The 17,392-nt window shown below is 43.1% G+C and overlaps 1 protein-coding gene across 2 annotated transcripts in view; it reads right to left on the bottom strand.

Annotated features, from left to right (window-relative positions):
• Positions 1-488: 488 nt before the first annotated feature.
• Positions 489-17,392, bottom strand: part of rnf207b (ring finger protein 207b) — a 44,666-nt gene continuing 27,762 nt past the window's right edge. For both annotated transcript variants that reach the window (XM_055659331.1, XM_055659332.1), the window contains 9 exons: positions 16,779-16,847; positions 13,809-13,877; positions 13,599-13,723; positions 8,713-8,899; positions 7,901-8,086; positions 6,761-6,812; positions 6,091-6,208; positions 5,065-5,160; positions 489-3,374 (listed from right to left, as the gene is read on the bottom strand). In XM_055659331.1, coding sequence (XP_055515306.1) covers positions 3,197-3,374; positions 5,065-5,160; positions 6,091-6,208; positions 6,761-6,812; positions 7,901-8,086; positions 8,713-8,899; positions 13,599-13,723; positions 13,809-13,877; positions 16,779-16,847 — 1,080 coding nt within the window. In that variant the 3' untranslated portion in view covers positions 489-3,196. The remainder of the gene's footprint in view (positions 3,375-5,064; positions 5,161-6,090; positions 6,209-6,760; positions 6,813-7,900; positions 8,087-8,712; positions 8,900-13,598; positions 13,724-13,808; positions 13,878-16,778; positions 16,848-17,392) is intronic.

Here is a 17,392-nt window from a genome sequence, read left to right as displayed (position 1 = left end):
TGTATAGAAATATCCTGAGTATAGATTTATTAATGGCAAATTTGTATTTGTGGTTGTATTTCTGTTGATTTGCATGAACCACTACGCAATTTTGAAGACCTCTGTGAATTTACCCCGGCTTTTCGAGAGATAATAATCCCAATTTGTTCATTCTTCAATTTTGGTATCATCCTTCTGAATTGGTTGTGCAATTACAGACAAGATCTTTCTCCCAGCCATGAGTTGAGCTTACTTGCACTATGAATTGGGATGAAAAGAATGAAGGGGTGTCATCTTAAAAATCACAATGGCAAAGGTTTTCAAAGTTAGATTGCTTTTGAACCCTGGTGTTTAAAATTTGTAAGATTTATGAGAATTTTCCAAAGATGAATATAAAATGTATTTGTGAAGCAGTTTTATGACATGATTGGTAGTAATAAGTTAGAAAGCATCTGTTTTAACCACCTGCTTCTAACTTGGCTACCTTTCATATTCCAACACAAGGTTCAGACCCAGAGGATGCTTTGAGGAAATTCTATGGAATGAAGTAATTCCCAGAAAGGAGCAATAACCCAATACTTAGAATGCAAACACAGTGGAGCGTCAGGAATTTAGCAGAACCCAAGTTCCAGAGGGAGAAGCAGCAAACAAAGTTTACTGATTTGCAAACTTTATTGTCACTTTTCTGGTTTATTTATGGAAACTTTAAAACTTTATCCTTCAATTATCGCAAAAGAAAAGAGCATTTTTCAATTACATTGGTTTCCTTTATACTAACTGTTTTCTAGTTGTTTATTTTGCTGTTTACTTTTATTGACAAAGACTGATAATGCTGTAAGTGCACAAGTTTAGAAAGAAAATAAATAAAGCTGCTGTTTAGGGTTCGTGTCCTTCACCAGATCCTCCTGGATACTCCTGGATTTCTGAACTAGTCTTTCGTTCCAAATGCTACTTGACTTGTGCTTTTCCAACATTTCTTTTGGTTTAGTTTTGCAATTTATACTTTTATTTGTGTTATTTGCTTATTCTTCATTAACATAGAACAGGAAAGCACAGGAACAGGCTCTTTGGCCCACTATATCCGTACTGAACATGTTTTTTTTTTTTTTGTTTTTTTTTAATGATACTGCCTGTAAGGGAAATTCATTTCGTTGTCTGAAATTGAGACAATGACAATAAATTTGAATACAATACAATACAATTAACTATCCATACTTAACTTTGCAAAGTTAAACAATCTCTGTACGTGATCAATATCTCTCCATTTAATATCTAAAAGCCTCTTAAATGTCACTGGTATGTGCCTCCACCACCACCCTGATAGTGCATTCCAGGCACCTACCACTCTCTGTGTGAAAAAAAAAACGTCCTCCACATCTCCTTTAAGCTTTGCCTCTGTCAACGTAAAGCTATGGCGTCTAGTCTTTGATATTCTGATTGTCTACCCTATCTATGCTGATTCTGATATTCTGATTGTCTACCCTATCTATGCCTCGTAATTTTATAAGCTTCTATCAGGCCTCAACCTCAGAAGTTCTAGAGAAAACAACTTTGTCCAACCTTGTACTTACTCCATGAAAATTTTAGTGCACATTGCATGTGAGCTGTAAAATCTTCAATGAAGTATTCAGTTCCCATCTCAGTGCCAAACAGGCTTGAGAAATTAAGTCAATCTCAGCACCTCCATATTGTAGAGGTGTTGCAGGGGCATAGCTGTGGATAGAGAAAAATCAACCAGCAAATTTACTCTTGATCACCATCCATCGAGTCCATTTGCAAAACAGAATAGCAGGATACTTGCTGAGGATAGGGTCAGACTCAGTTCTGCCCATTATCATTTCCATTCTTTGCTGACATTTGAGGATTAATTTTAATTTAAGTACCCCAGACAATAATGAGATGGTATGGATCGACATCTAAATCAGCCAAGCTTTGAAGTTATCAAAGTCAAATCAAGCAGGTTACAAATACAGGATACATCCCAAATGCTGCCCACCATCTTTCCCCAGGATAAACCTGCAACCTGCATCTTTCCCCAGATTAAACCAGGACTTGGACATCTTAGCCAACCTGTAGCATACCACTTGGCCATTTCCTTGTAACAGTAGTAACAAGGAACAGGAACATGAGGCGCAAAAGAAGGACCAGGTACCCCATGACGCCTACATCACTTAGCAATGAACAAACTATTTAGACACTATTTCTCCTTCAAGAACTTTGCAACCCCTATACATTGCCACAGCCAGATAATTGTCCCGGAACAATAAATAAAACTGAGGTTCAAAGATGGAGGGAGAATTTTTTTTTAATCCTACAATTTAAACATCAGAATATAGGTAAAACAAGCAGGTCATCCAGCCCCTAATGATATTTAACCATGGTGTCAGTTTCACAAACTAACCCCATATCTCCATTAACTTAAAGATCAGTAGATTTTCAAGTATTGAATATACTCAGCAAGGAGGCGAATTCCATAGATTCATTATCCTCTGGCTGAAGAATCTTATTTTCAACTCTGTCCTGAATGTGGGAATTCCTTATTTAACCCTCACGACAGATCACCAGCTCCCTTTCAGGTCCCTGAAGAATTTAGGGCTCATTTTTAGTGGCTCATTTGACAAACCTACCGCCCACAGGTCAATATGGTGAACTTTCATTTGCACCTCTCGTAAATACATTTTCAGGCAAGGAGGCTAGATCTGTAGACATTATTCCTGAAGTGGTCTCACCTGTTTTATTGGAATAGAACGTCTCAACTCTTGCACTCAAATTCCCTTGCAATAACGTTTGACTTCCTAACCACGTAATGCAGCTGAGATAAACACCAGTTTACCGCTTTGTCATTATGTGGGTGTTCCTGCCAGAAAAATCTTGCAATAATAAATCATGCCCTAATTCAAATATAAATGCAGTGACCAGAAATGCAAGAAAGCATAAAACATAAGGATAGTCAGAGCAAGAGGAACAGAAACCTTATGGGCAAACTGACATCTCTTGGAATTTATTCTCTGCTAAAAGATAATGCAATCAAATAGCTACGTTTTAAACCACAGGTATATAACACCAGGAGATTTGTATTTAGCTACAAAGTTATGAAACAGAGCTGGGATTATTTATGAATGGGGAACATCATCAGGGCCAGGGTAAAGTCAATATCTTGTATTTACATTTTGCAGCAGTCCTATTAATTGGAGGATGCGCCTCTCGTATTCCTGCACTACAAGGTGAGCTTTCTGTCGGGAGTGTCCAATCCAGTCTTCAGTTTTGTTGTGCGATACAAGTCTTTGCATTTCACTTCGGAATCCTCGGACAGAATATTTAGAGTTCGGTTGTCAATAATCTTGTCCTTGTCCAGCTGTTTCTCCTTATCTTCGCTCACACAAGCAAGATCATTCCTGAAAGAAAATCAAAATATTTCACTTTTCCCTTCTGGTTTTACTCCCATTCTCCATTGAGATCTTGCCCAGGTATTTTTTTCGATAGCTAGGAGCAGACAAACAAAATGTCAATATTAAGTGTCAGCGTTGTCACCTGCCCACGTGCTCAATAGACAAGCACACACTCTGGTTGATGACTTTATACCTTTCCCTACACACTTTCCAATCCCAAACCACCTAATTGCAATGCAAATCACTGTCTACTGAAGTAGAATGAACGTAAAATGATCACCAGAGACCTTTTTTACAAGGAAATAAATTAGTTGAGAAAATGGTGGTTTTCACAAGAGTATTATGTCCAGAGGATTCTGAATTAAAATGCTCAGAACAATGGCTGGGAAAGAGGTAATAATTCCTTATTATACAGTGAGTTACGATCTATAAAACACTGGTTGAAAGGGGGTTGAGTGGGAAAAGCAATTATCAAGAGACAAATAAATAAAGTATGAAAAATAGGGACTGAGTGGATTCACGGAATTGTCTTCAACAGTTTTGACGGACCAAATGGCCGCTGCGATACTCTATTTCTCATTGTAGCAACAGCTTAGTTACACACCTGCAATTTCACTACCTGTTACACCATTGGCTCAGATAGAATTGCACTTGCAATTGCCAGGCCACTGTTAGAAGCAAGTGCCTGCAGGATGATCTAACTGCTATAGTGGAGTATGTTCCCACATTCCCTTCTATCCTTTAGTCGGTTGCTGGGAAGGACTTTAATGATATAAAACTCAGCCGAGTAATTTGTGTTGAAACAAGGAACTGTTGATGCTGGTTTATAAAAAAAAACAAAAAGTGCTGGAGTAATGCAGCGGGTCAGGCAGTCGGAGGAAGGAGGAGAACTTCTACAATCAGTTTGAAGAAACATCACCTATCCGTGTTTTCCAGAGTTGCTGCCTGACCCACTGAGTTGCTCCAGCACTTGGTTTGAGTAATTTGTGTTATTTGAACCGAGTGAATATATTTTGCACTCGTCCTTCGATAATGATGAGTGAAAAATCTAGTTTTCTGTTACAGCCAGTTCAGTTTTTCTGAGTTAAGAATAAAGCATAAGGATCTGTTAATCTTAGCAGTAACTTTGCCAGTCAGGTGATAGGTGCTGGTGTATCATTCTCATGTGCATCGAGAAGCAGTGAAAAGCTTTGTACATTATGATCTAGTGAAATCATTGGGAACACAAGCACAATCAAGCCATACACAACAGGTAGTATAAATAAAAATAACAGAGCGCAGAATATAGTGTTACATTTACAGAGAAAAAATCCTAGGTCTGCAATGAGGTAGCTTGGAAGATTGGAAATAAACCCTAGCTTATGGAAGGACCATTCAGAAGTCTGATAACAATGGGGAAGAAACTGATCTGGAATCTGGTGGAAGGCATTTTCACATTTTTGCATCTTCTGCCACACAGGAGAGAGAGGGTGTAAATGGTCCTTCATTATGTTGGCTGCTTTCCTGGGGCAGTTTGAATCGTAGATGAGGTGGTGGTCGGGAGGCAGGTCTGTGTGACGGACTGGGTTACATCCACATCTCTGCTATTTCTAGCAGACTTGGCACTTTGCTGATCTAAATGGGTCTGGTATTCACTAAGTTAAATTCCTGGTCCATTTGGAATGATTGACTGGATCGGCCACAGGTGTAATCCTACCTTTGCTGCCCCTCTGTCGTCATAATTAAGCCTTCATCGTAAATCTTCAGCATGTTATCTGTCCTGTCATCCTTCACGTCCTTCGGCTCTTTAAGTCTGGCAGCAACAAGCAAAGTACAAATGTCATTAATGAAACAATAATAAGTTCAAGGATGAAGTGAAATTATACTCGACTGGAAGGGAATGGAAAGTTAAGCAGGAGATATAGGAAACTGCAGGAATCTTGAGCAAAAACAAAGTGCTGGAGGAACTCAGTGATTTGGGCAGCATGGAAATGGATGGGTGACGTTTCAGGTGAGGAGACTTCAAAATGACACATGACAAAATTTTGTCTCCTTTTCGGGTCTAGCCTTCGTCATTTACTCCACCCATCTGTCGATCACCCCCCTCACCTGTACCCACCTACCACTTGACAGGCTTTGTCCTGCCCATATTACTCTTTTCCATCTTTCCCCCTCTTACCTCATCAGTGGGAAGAATGGTCTTGACCTGAAACATCACCTGTTCATTTCCCCCGCAGATGCTGCCTGAACCACTGCATTCCGCCAGCTCGTTCTGTTTTGCATGGAAAGTTAAGCAGTTCAGTTTAAAGGAGGACAGGTGAGAGGAACTTTATGTGGAGCTTATCTTCTTTGTAGGTATGTCTGTGACCTTCAAAGCAAGATGAGACTGAAACACAATGAAGAAGCTCTGATGCTTGTAAAACAAAGAAAATAAAGACCTATAACACCATCTTTTCGAACTGGTTCTGGGAAAGAAATTTAGAGAGCGCATATTTAGTCCAGGTTCCCACTTGCAATTCCAGTGATCTCTGCTTGGAATTAATTATTTGCATTTAGCTGAAGTCTGGATTAGCCCAGATCATGAAAAGCAGCTAACATTCATGGTCTTTAATGAAGAAAGGCCAAAAGAGGGTAACTTTTATCCATAATATACATTCCAGGATTACTAGGAAACTTCAAAAGGGGAAAGGAACTTACGGCGTTGGTGCTAAGAACAAAAGTAGTAATGACAGATATGTCCAACCTGGGCTCCAGGCGTTCCTTCACTTTGGCAATCGAGCGAATGTATGGGCTGATCTGGCGGGTGATGGTGGTTAGGCACAGGTTCTCTTTCTTCAGTAACATCAGGTCATGAAGTTGTGCTTAAAAATAAAATGTGAAACCCTTGTGAGAATCCTGGTTGTACTCCAGTCGCGTATAATGTGGCATGGTCCTGTCAGGTGTGGCGTGGCATTGCCTAGTCACATGTAGTATGGCATGACCCAGCCATGTGTAGGTGGCATAGTCTAGTCACAGGTGGTATGGCATAGCACAGCCCAGTCACATGCAGTGTGGCATGGTCCAGTGACATGTAGGACAGCAATGAGGAAACAAAGATCCATGTGACAGAGCGAAGCTTGGAGTTAAGTGATGGCACCCACTCACCCACTGCCCTCATCCTTCTAGATGAAGGAGATAGTGGGCCTAGGTGCTGCTGGAGGAATCTTTCGAGTGATAGTGCATCGTGTAGATGGCACGCACAAAAGATGCTGGTTCACAAAAAAAGGCAAACTGCAGGAGTAACTCAGTGGGGCAGGCAACATGTTCTCCAGAGACGCTGCCTGACCCGCTGAGTTACTCCAGCACTTCGTGTCTTTTTAAGGTTGGGTCTGAATAATGAGTGTGAGAAAAATGGACATAGACTTCATCAGTACCTTCGTAAATCTCCTGCTCGTTTGCAACTCTCTGATATGTTTCTTCCCAAACCTGAAGAGCAAAGCAGGAACAATTATTCTTCATATGTGATCTAAAGTTGCAGCATATTTCATAACAACTTGCATTTATGGAGTTGCAACTTGCATCTACTTCTGTGGCTACTTTCCAAGTGGCTCCTGATGGGCAATCAAGGAGCAGGATTGATGGCCATGGAGAAGTATGTGGCCTGGATTGTCTCACCCGCTCTGGTGAAGTAAGCTGTTAAGAGGCTAGTGGCCAGGTCAGCAGAGCATCTATGGACAGGTAGCAAGAGGTGGGGGGGCAGTCACCAGATTAACTACCAACCATACTAAAGAAAAATGTATATAGTTATTTCTAAATCAGGAAGCGCAGAATTCCATCCTGAAATTCACTCCTCCAAAGATCAACGTGTGCCTGGAGCTGTAAAACTTTCAAGATGTGTATAAAATCATGAGAGGAATAGATCAGGTAAATGCACAGGGTCTCTTGCCCAGAGTAGGGGAATCGAGGACCAGAGGACACAGGTTCAAGATGAAGGGGAAAAGATTAAATAGGAATCTGAGGGGTAACCTTTTCACACAAAGGGAGGTGGGTGTATGGAACAAGATGCCAGAGGTGGCTGGGACTATCACAATGTTTAAGAAACAGTTAGACAGGTACATGGATAGGACAGGTTTGGTGGGATATGGACCAAACGTGGGACTAGTATAGCTGGGACATGTTGGCTGGTTTGGGCCGAAGGGCCTGTTTCCTCACTATCACTCTATGACTCTCTCAGTGACTCTATGATAGAAAATGATGGGCCATTGTTAGGTAAAGGTGACAAGAGGTTTGCTCAAAGTCTGTCAAGTGGAGTTAAGATACAAGTTAGCCATGGTCTAAGTGCCTCAAAGGGATTATGGCCCCGTATTGTTTCCGTGTCACTAACTCAGGCACAAATTGTTCATCTAACTCAGAGGTGCAGAGTAACAGGTGGAGAGTGTTGTGTTCTGTTCTGGGAGTGCCTCATCCTGATCTAATGTCAATTACCAAACATTAACTGATATTCCATTCAGAAATAAGCTTAAAGCACACACTCGGAAATCTCAATGGTAAAAAAAGTCAAGACCTTGACTTACCTCCTCAAACATGGTCCTCATGGTCTCCACAGAGGAGTAGTGGGAGGTGATCTGAGTGTCCATTTGCAGTGATTTCTGAAGGATCTCACCCATTGCATCCGTCCTGATGAGGGAGTGGTGCCTGGTCAGATCCCGGTGCATCTCCTGCACCTGGTCTTTCAGGTTCTGTAGCTCTGTCTGTAGGACCTGGGTTCGTAAAACAATTAACCGTCTAGGTCAGTTGATACATCGATGTAATAATTCGACAGTGAAGATATTTTCTCTTCCCTCATAGGAGTCTGTCTTACTCAAGTAAAAAAAATGGCTTCTGATGATTCTCTAATGCACCCTAGCTGATACTTTTACACAGTTACCATCAACACAGGAGGCATTTGGCCCATGAAATCCACACCGGTTCACAGAACTATCCCATTTACCCATCTAACAATCCACAAATAACGTTCATGTGTCCTCGGCCATCCATTATCTAATTTCATAAGACTTCATCGTCTAACAAACACTTCAAAATATCCCAAGGTTAAGAAAGATGCTGTGGAAATGGTCTGAAGGAGAACCCCAACATCCTGTTTATTCCCCCCACAGAGGCTGCCTGCCCCAACTGAGATCCTCCAGCATTTTGCACAAGATTCCAGCATTTCTACTCTCTTGTGTCATCATTGTCAACAGGAAACCTTTCTCGCTACAAGAACCACTGACCTGCCAAGAAAAGACACTCCCTCAGAAAATGTCCTCATCTGAAAGGAAAAGCCCCAAGCCCCCTGGATGCTGCGAGCTTCCTGTGATGCTGCTGCCTCGTTCACAATCTCCCTTACCCTGAACGTATTCTCGTAGTTCTGGCAATGCTCCATGAAGGGGCCATGCACCCCCTCCGCCAGCAGGACCTTGGTGCTGATGTAGCGATGGGAGGTGGGCTTGCAGGTCACCGCGTTTGTCAGGGACATGTCCCTCAGGGACGCTGGCGAGGCGGAGGCTGCAAATGTCTTTGTGCCCACTAAGTTCCTTCAGTTTGAAAAAGGCAAAGAATATTGAACAGAGTTACCTGCAGAAGAAGTGGGTTTTTTTAAACATAGACTTTTATGTTATTAAAACCTAATGCAAATAAACTTACATAATGCAAACAATCTTAAATTGAGGAGTTGGGTCATTTACATATAGAATCGCATTAACATGGAGTGATTACATGCTGCAAATTCAACAGTTCAGTTTGTTTCAAATGCAGAATACTGGGAGAACTCAGAAGGTCAAGCAGCATCTGTGGAGGTCGAAGATGCAAGTTCACAATTTAGGTTGAGACTGCATCAGGACTGAGAGGGAACAGGAAAGACCACCAGTATATGGGGGAGGGAGGTGGGATAGAGGACTGGTAGGTAATTGGTGCAACCAGGTGGGGAAGGGATGTTGAATCAATGGAAGCGGGTGGGAGATGATTAGGCAGATGGTGAAATGGGAAAATTCAATGTTGATACCATTGGGAAAATTCCAGTTGCCATCTCCCAGCCACCATCTCTACCTCCCCCCCCTCTCACCCGCCCAGCACCATCTGCCTATTTTTTTCCCCTTTTGTTGTTTTTCCCCATCACCACCCCACTCCTCCCTCCCACCTCTCTGGGCTGACTTCCCTCTACACTCTCAGTCCTGATGCAGGATCTTGACACAAAACATCAACCCTCTCTCTGCCCCACTGATGCTGCCTGACCCATTGACATCCCCCAGCAATTCACTTTTTTGCTGAAAATAGATTACTTTCTTATTATTACATTGCAGTGCAGGTGGCTGTACTGGGTGTAAACTAGTTGCTATTTTCCTCACAGTCGAAGAGTGACTAAAATAAAAAAATACTCATTTGGCAATGACATGTATTAAGATATCTCAAGTTCGTGAAAAGTGTTGAATCAGTAGAAGGCTTTACTTTCTCCCTTGTATCTACTCGGACACTGAGTGCTGGCAGGCTGTTCACTTGTTGGGAGACCACAGTTTAACCCAAACCAGCAAGCAGTTTACCGCAGAGGAGGGAACATAAACTCAGTTGGGTTCACCCCCGCTCACCCCTTCGTCAATCCATCACACTTCCTTCAGTTTAATCACTGTTCTAAGTGTGAGCCATTAACTTTTGCAGGGTGCTCATTAAACCGATCGCTTTAAAGTGTGGGGTTCATTTATATTACAATGGTGGATACATTTCAGAAGAACTTTATCGGCTGTAAAACACTGTCATAAAACCTGAAAGGGACACAATCGGTGCTGGATAAATGTAAGTCCTGTTTACCTTTCACTCTCTGGATAAACTGAACGAACTACTAAACAACAGAACTACTGCTAACGACAGCTACTAAATCACAAGCACCTCGAGTTGGAAGTGTCAGCACAGCAGTAGATTGTCCGAGGTTGGGGTGGAGGCTGGTGTTGAGGGAGCCAACACATGGACATAGATGCCAGTGGTCTTGGATGCGGTATCTTCAGATGTTTGTTTACGTTGCCTCTCAGTCATGAGGAAATGGAAGCACCGAGCCAAACGCTCAAAGTATGAGGTGAGGCCAACTGGCAGGACATTCAGCGCTGCCTCAGATCCCTTAAGCTCAAGGCTGCTGCAAAGCTTGATCTGAAACACTGGATACAAAATGTACCCGAAAAATAACCAAGGAGAAAACTAAATGCCCATTGAAAGAGAGCAAATACGCTGCAGGTGGGAGTGGGTGAGTGAGCTTGAACCACAGCTGGCAATAAGGATGTGCAGAAGAGGTTGTAAACCATTGCGGCACGAAGGAAGACAATCTCAGATCTATTCATCAGCAAGTTAAATCAAAAGCAGCAACCTACCTGCACAGGAACGGTCTCTGGCCTCCAGCTTTCAGTAATGCAGGATGCTGCTTTGAAATCTCTCCCGGCTATCTTGCCTTCTCCAGATCACAGTGCCCCTGGTGCTCCCCTCTCTCTGAGTCCTTGTGTAACTATTTCACATTGTGAGGAACGCACTGACATCAACAAGACTAAATATAAACAATCCCAGTGAATTCTGCCTCAGAGAGTTCCCTGAAATTCTGATAAAAATAGTGGCCACAGGCAAGACCTTGCTCCTGAGGTCCCGCACTGCCGCTGGAGATGCCTGTCAATCATTCCCAGAGGAAACCAAGGCTGAGCACGGTGCAGGATTTATGTGGAAAATTACTGGGATTCACATCATTGCTCTGCAAGAAGGAGATAACAGGCTAATCAGTGCAGTCGGACCATCCTCACATAAAAGGCTGTCATATTGAGAAGTTACACAAGGCGGGCGTACGGGCTGGGTGTCCAAGATGTTTCACCCACTGAACAAGCTGTTGCAATATGGCACATCAACGCCTGTTTCAAAGGCACCTTAGACAGGTCAAAGAGTAAAAGTACCTGCACTCATATCACCACGTTTCACAAACTCAACACACCTTGAAACATAGAACATAGGTCAGGACAGCACAGAACAGGCTTTTCGGCCCACAATGTCCATGCTGTGTAACTGTGTAAGCACGTTACAACCAATAAAGTACTTTGGAAGTGTAGCCACAGTTCTGTTTTAAAACTAAAATCAGTCCGGTTGCACACAATAAAACCCGAAATATAATACACACTGATAGGTGGACTATGTTAAAAGCCACAGAGTGCTGGAGTAACTCAGCTGGTCAGGCAGCATCTCTGGAGAACATGGATAGGCAACGTCTAGAAGTCCAAAGAAGGGTCCCCCGACCAGACATGTCACCTACCCGTGTTCGCCAGAGATGCTGCCTGACCTGCTGAGTTACTCCAGCAGTTTGTGTCGCTTTTCGTAAACCAGCATCGGCAGTTTCTAGTGACTACAGGTAAACTGTGTTTCTGTTGTTAGTTGAACAATATTGACGAGTACTATCCTGCTCTTCTCCAAAAACAATGCAGTGGGATATAGAACATTAAAAACAAGAACAGGCCCTTCAACCTATAATGTCTGTGCCAAACATGATGCCAAGACCAACACTTAGCTGCCTGCACACGATTCATACCGCTCCATTTCCTCCATATCCATGTGTCTATCCAAAATTCTCTTAAATGCCATTTACGTATCCGCATCAACCATCACCTGAAAAAGGTTCTGACTGTCTACCCTCGGGATGTTTACACATCAACCAGAGAACGAGGGCAGGATTGTTCTAACGAGAGTCTCCCACACTGTCCCCAACCAATTGCAGGAGGGGGTTAAGCAGGTAGTTATGTTCCTGATGGTTCTCACTGAATAATAGGTCTCCTGTGAGTCCGAAAAAGGAAAGACAAGGAGAAGAACAGAGAATAAGGCTTGGGGTGGGCTTGCTGCATCCGGAATGTGTGGCCATGCCCAGTCCTTATGCCGCACACAACACCACAGCTCGACGCTGCTTCATATCTGCATTTCCAAGAACTGTGAGGTTTGGCAGTCACAACTTGGAAATAAAATTATTCCACGTATTTAGATTACCAAAGCACCACCTGTTAGCTGCAGGAATGCAGCTCCACTCGAGACATGTGAGGGCTGTTTCTGGTACTCTGAAAGGCACACACGCATCCACGTTAGCAGACCAGTGCGCATGTGCAGAGGTGCACACAGATGTCAGCCCACTGTACTGCATGCAAACCAAGATGGATTGTAGATGTGTCCAAAACCTCGTTATTGGAGGTTCATTCCACCTCACTGATGCTACTAGCACTCCACCGAGGCTCATACCACTCCATCCTTAGCTAGAGACTCTCACCTCTTTGGTGAAACATATAAATTGAGCTAAAGATGACAGGTAATAACAGTGAAACAAACAACACATTTTTAGAGGTTTTTACCAATGTTGTTTCAATCAGCTGACGTGTTTTGACCCAAGAACTGGAGAGGAAAGGATCAGTTGTTTGTGATTTAGACCGAAATGAAGTTCTTCAGTGGGTTGGGAATCCTTTATGATTCACCACATACCAGAATCTGTGGGTTCTCTGAGATTGAGTATAGTCGAGCTTGAGATAAAATAGATCAAGATTGTGAGGACATCGAGGAGTGAGGTGGAAGTGTGGCCACGGTAGAAAAACATTAGAATGGTGCAGTGGGTTTGAAGCATCACACAGCGTAAACCTGCTCCTGCTGCTTCTTGGGGTTCGAAACATAGAAACATAGAAACATAGAAAGTAGATGTGGGAGTAGGCCATTCGGCTGATCATCCAAAATCAGTAACCCATTCCTGCTTTCTCCCCATATCACCTGATTCCGTTAACCCTAAGAGCTATGTCTGACTGTCTCTCGAATCATAGATAAGGCGTCTCTCTTGCATTTATTGCTAAACTATCTATTGAGAAGGCAAGTAATTAAAGGAAAGCAAGCTGATCTGGAAGAGTGGCAGATGTATAACAGAAGAATGAGCTGCTTTGTGCAGGCAGACGATAAAGGAATGGAACCAGAATATCATTGCAGAAATTGCACAATGTGTTAGGCACTTGCTGAATATGTTACCAGACTTGTATAGTCAGCTACCTCTGAATGAGGTAATAGTCACACGCCATGTGAATGACACAGAGATCAGCTTCTTCAACCAAATTCTTTGTCACCTCTCCCATTACTCTATTATGGGCTCTGATGTTTCAACATATTTAAGGCTCCATATAATGATATATATTATATGTATATCATTATATGGTATAATGATATAATTCCATCAACATTGGTGTCTTGGTCATAGCTTACATTCCAACTCCAATGTTACCGCCCGTCCCCGCGCAGCCTCCCGTCACTGATGCAGATCGCCGCTGGTTCAGGAAGAGCAGAGGTTCAAGGCACCGTGCAAACTCTGGCCTGAACTCCGTGTTGATCTGGCAAAAATAAATGATCTTAGTTTAAACTTGAACTCAATGCTGTGCAATTGACAGTGTTGAGATTGGACGGCTTTGATCTTACCTTGCTGCTCTGTGTCGGCCTCAAGTGGCGGGGCAGCTTCACTATCTTCTGCAGTCTCTCCATCAGTTGCTGCAAAGAAGTACGAAAAAATCTGAAATTCTTCCTGCACATTGGAGCAAGCAACTCGAGCAGAGACTACCCGGGAGTTTCATCATTTGTGGGTTTTTTTACCACATGGTCAAACTACCTATTTCCAATATCTCTACACTAATAGGCTAAACTGTTCAAAGAACAGGAACAAAATCCTTTCTGTAAGCCACATGGGTTTTCACCTACAATGCTTACATTAATACCCAGGGCTCGAATCTTTAACTTCCACATATATCTGGAAATGCTTTTTTTACAGAGGAAAAGATGCCCGAACACATATAACAGTATACATGAGGCTATTGATTGCAGTACATCAATCTATTTTGTAATTGTTTCAAGGTGACGGTACATTGTACTAACACATCCTATCACATACACACTGCTGCATTAGGGCAACCCTGGATCGATGGCAATCCACTCTGGATACTTGAACTGGTCTTACTTCCATTTGTTAAAGCACTCACCACAATACAGAGTAAGCACAAGGTCTCAAACAGCATGTCCTTGTCTGGTGTTATTCTGTCTCAGGTCCGAATCCATGACCAGTTTGTGGTTGCCTGACCTATTATTTCCTAGTATGATTTGGTGACAAAGTCTGTTTGATAATGTTGCTGCACAGGTCCAGGAGATACGATAACCATGTCAAAGGGTCCGCATGAATGCACACTGCAGCTGCTGTTGAAATCATTCTCAGGCTGAGAGTTGAACTGCAACATCTTAAACTGACTGGGACGTTGAGAGACAAACATGGAGTGTGGCAGGGATGGGTTCCAGTCACACAAGTCTGTGCACAACAGAAACATGACAGGAATACCCTCACACCTTGTTATTGTATAAGATCAAACCTTGACTTTATTATTAAATCAGCTATCAGAACTCTTTGAACTCTATGAAAAGCAGTGGTGTTGCAGATAGCAGGGAAGGGTTGTTTTTTTTCCATATTGCGGTTATTAATTTATTGATATTTTTTGTACTATATAGTATCTATGTGTATCTATCTCCATTTACATGAATCTCATAGAGTCATAGAGTGATACAGCGTACGTGAAAACAAGCCCTTCGGCTCAACTTGCACACACCGGCCAACATGTCCCAGATACACATGTCCCACCATTATGCCCCCATTTGGTCCATATTCCTCCAAGCGTGTCATATCCATGTACCTGTCTAACTGGTTCTTAAAGGTTGGGATAGTCCCTGCCTTAACTATCTCCTCTGGCAGCTTGTTCCAAAACCTCACCACCCTTTATGTGAAAACGCTGCCCCTCAGATATAAGAGGAAAAATATAAATCTTTTCCCCTTCACCTTAAACCTATCTCCTCTTGTCCTCGATTCACCTACGCTGAGCAAGAGACTATGTGCATCTGCCCGATCTATTCCTCTAATGATTTTATACACCTCTATAAGATCTCCCCTCATTCTCCTGCACTCCAAGGAATACCCAGCCTACTGTGGCTCAGACCCTCTAGTCCTGGCAACATCCTCGTAAATCTTCTCTGTACCTTTTCCAGTTTGACAAAATTTTTCCTATAACAAGGTGCCCAGAGCTGAACACAATACTTTAAATGCGGCCTCACGAACGTCTTACTCAACTGCAACATGACCTCCCAACATCTGTACTCAATAGATAGATACGAAATGCTGGAGTAACTCAGCGGGAGAGGCAGCATCTCTGGATAGAAGAAAGGAATACTCAATACTCTGACTAATGAAGGCCAATGTGCCAAAAGCCCTTTTGACCAACTTATCCACCTGCAACTTGACCTTCAAGGAACCATGCACTTGCACTCTGCACTACAACACTCCCCAGAGCCTTGCCATTCACTGTGTAGGTCCTGCCCATGTTAGACTTCCCAAAATGCAACGCCTCACATTTATCTGTATTAAATTCCATCAACCATTCCTCAGCCCACCTGGCCAACCGATCAAGATCCTGCTGCAATGTTTCACAACCATCTTCACTATCTGCAAAACCACCCACTTTTGTGTCATCAGCAAACTTGCCATGTATGTTCTCATCCAAATCTTATATATTACTAAAAGTCTGATCTTGACCGCTTTTGGCCCACTGTGCTGTGATTTCCGAGAGAATGCCGCCACCTACGGCTGTAATTTTTGGCCACTTCGCTCAAAGCCTCCCTCCGCTTTCTGGGACCGGAGGATTTTTCCCATCGATTAAAAATCAGAGAGATATTAATGGTTTAAAAAAAAATCTCCATTCTCTCTGCTGCCCCCGCTGGCGGCGGGGGGGGGTCTATAAAACCCGGAAGTGTAGTCACTCACTCAGTCTTTGCAAGACCCAGGAAGCGAGAGGGTCACGGCTCTCTGAGCTGCGAATAACACTGAATGCACCTCTACTCCATGGTGAGTCCCTTCGATGCGGCTGTAAGGTGGCTACTGCCCAATTGTTTGCCTCACCTTTTAAAAAGTTTGCATTCACAAAATTAATTTTGGTTGTCGGGTGGCTGCAGCCAAATTGTTTGCCTTGGCTTGGCTTTTAAAATCGTTGCAACAGTTGGCTGCCAGCCCAAGAATCCATTCGGCCCACAATGTCTAGCCCTCTGGAAACCAGTACCTTCGGCCCGCAACACCCATAGTAGCGCAACAGAAAGCCCCTCCCCCCCCCCCCCCCGCATGGAATATTGCGTTGGTGACCAGCCCTCCCGTGTGATGCTGGGACCCAACGGGTCCCACTTAGTCTAGTCATTGATATAGATCTCATCATATTAGAATACTCAAAGGAATGTTTCAGCTTCCATCTTGGATTTTGTCAATAGATCATTAACCTCATCCTACCAGTAATGCCAACCTTTAGCCATCTCTGTGGGCGAGTGTATATCTACCCTCCATTTGTCTCACGTTCTCACTGCACTACTTACGTAGCCCAAGTCCAGGAACTCAAACTTATTGGCAGAGCTGAGGAAAGCAGAGCAGGTGACGAGGTGGACCTGCAGCACAAGAAAACAAGAGGAAGAGAGCAATCAGTCCATCCCATTCACTCTTTTGATGGAAGAAACATAAATACAACCTGTGGTTACACTGGGTCCGATCAGATCCTCAAAGCCATTCAAGGCATTGCACACGATGCCCCAGTTCTGAAGAGAAAGGCAATCAGAGAGACATATATACACATGCACGGAGCGAGATGGAGACTGGTACTCATGTACAAACACTGATAGAAACAGAAACGGCAAGCAACCTGAAAGCAATAACCTACATTTTTGCACCACCTTCCCCAGGTCTGGATGATCCAACATTAAAAAAATTGATTCATTACCTTAGAAAACATTGTTAAAATGTCTGAATGCATTGGCTTATTTGCATACAGCAAGGTCCCACAATTTGTAGATAATAACCAGATAATTAATTTAAGTGTGCTAGGTTTATGTATCATTCGACTGATAACACCTCCAGAAATATAGGCAGAAAACCGCACAATACTGGAAGAACCGAGCAGCACAGGCAGCTTCTCTGAAGGGAAAGGACAGACGAT

This window comes from Leucoraja erinacea, chromosome 30 (assembly GCF_028641065.1).
Source record: "Leucoraja erinacea ecotype New England chromosome 30, Leri_hhj_1, whole genome shotgun sequence".
NCBI lineage: Eukaryota > Metazoa > Chordata > Chondrichthyes > Rajiformes > Rajidae > Leucoraja > Leucoraja erinaceus.
This window is presented reverse-complemented; position numbering and strand designations above follow the sequence as displayed.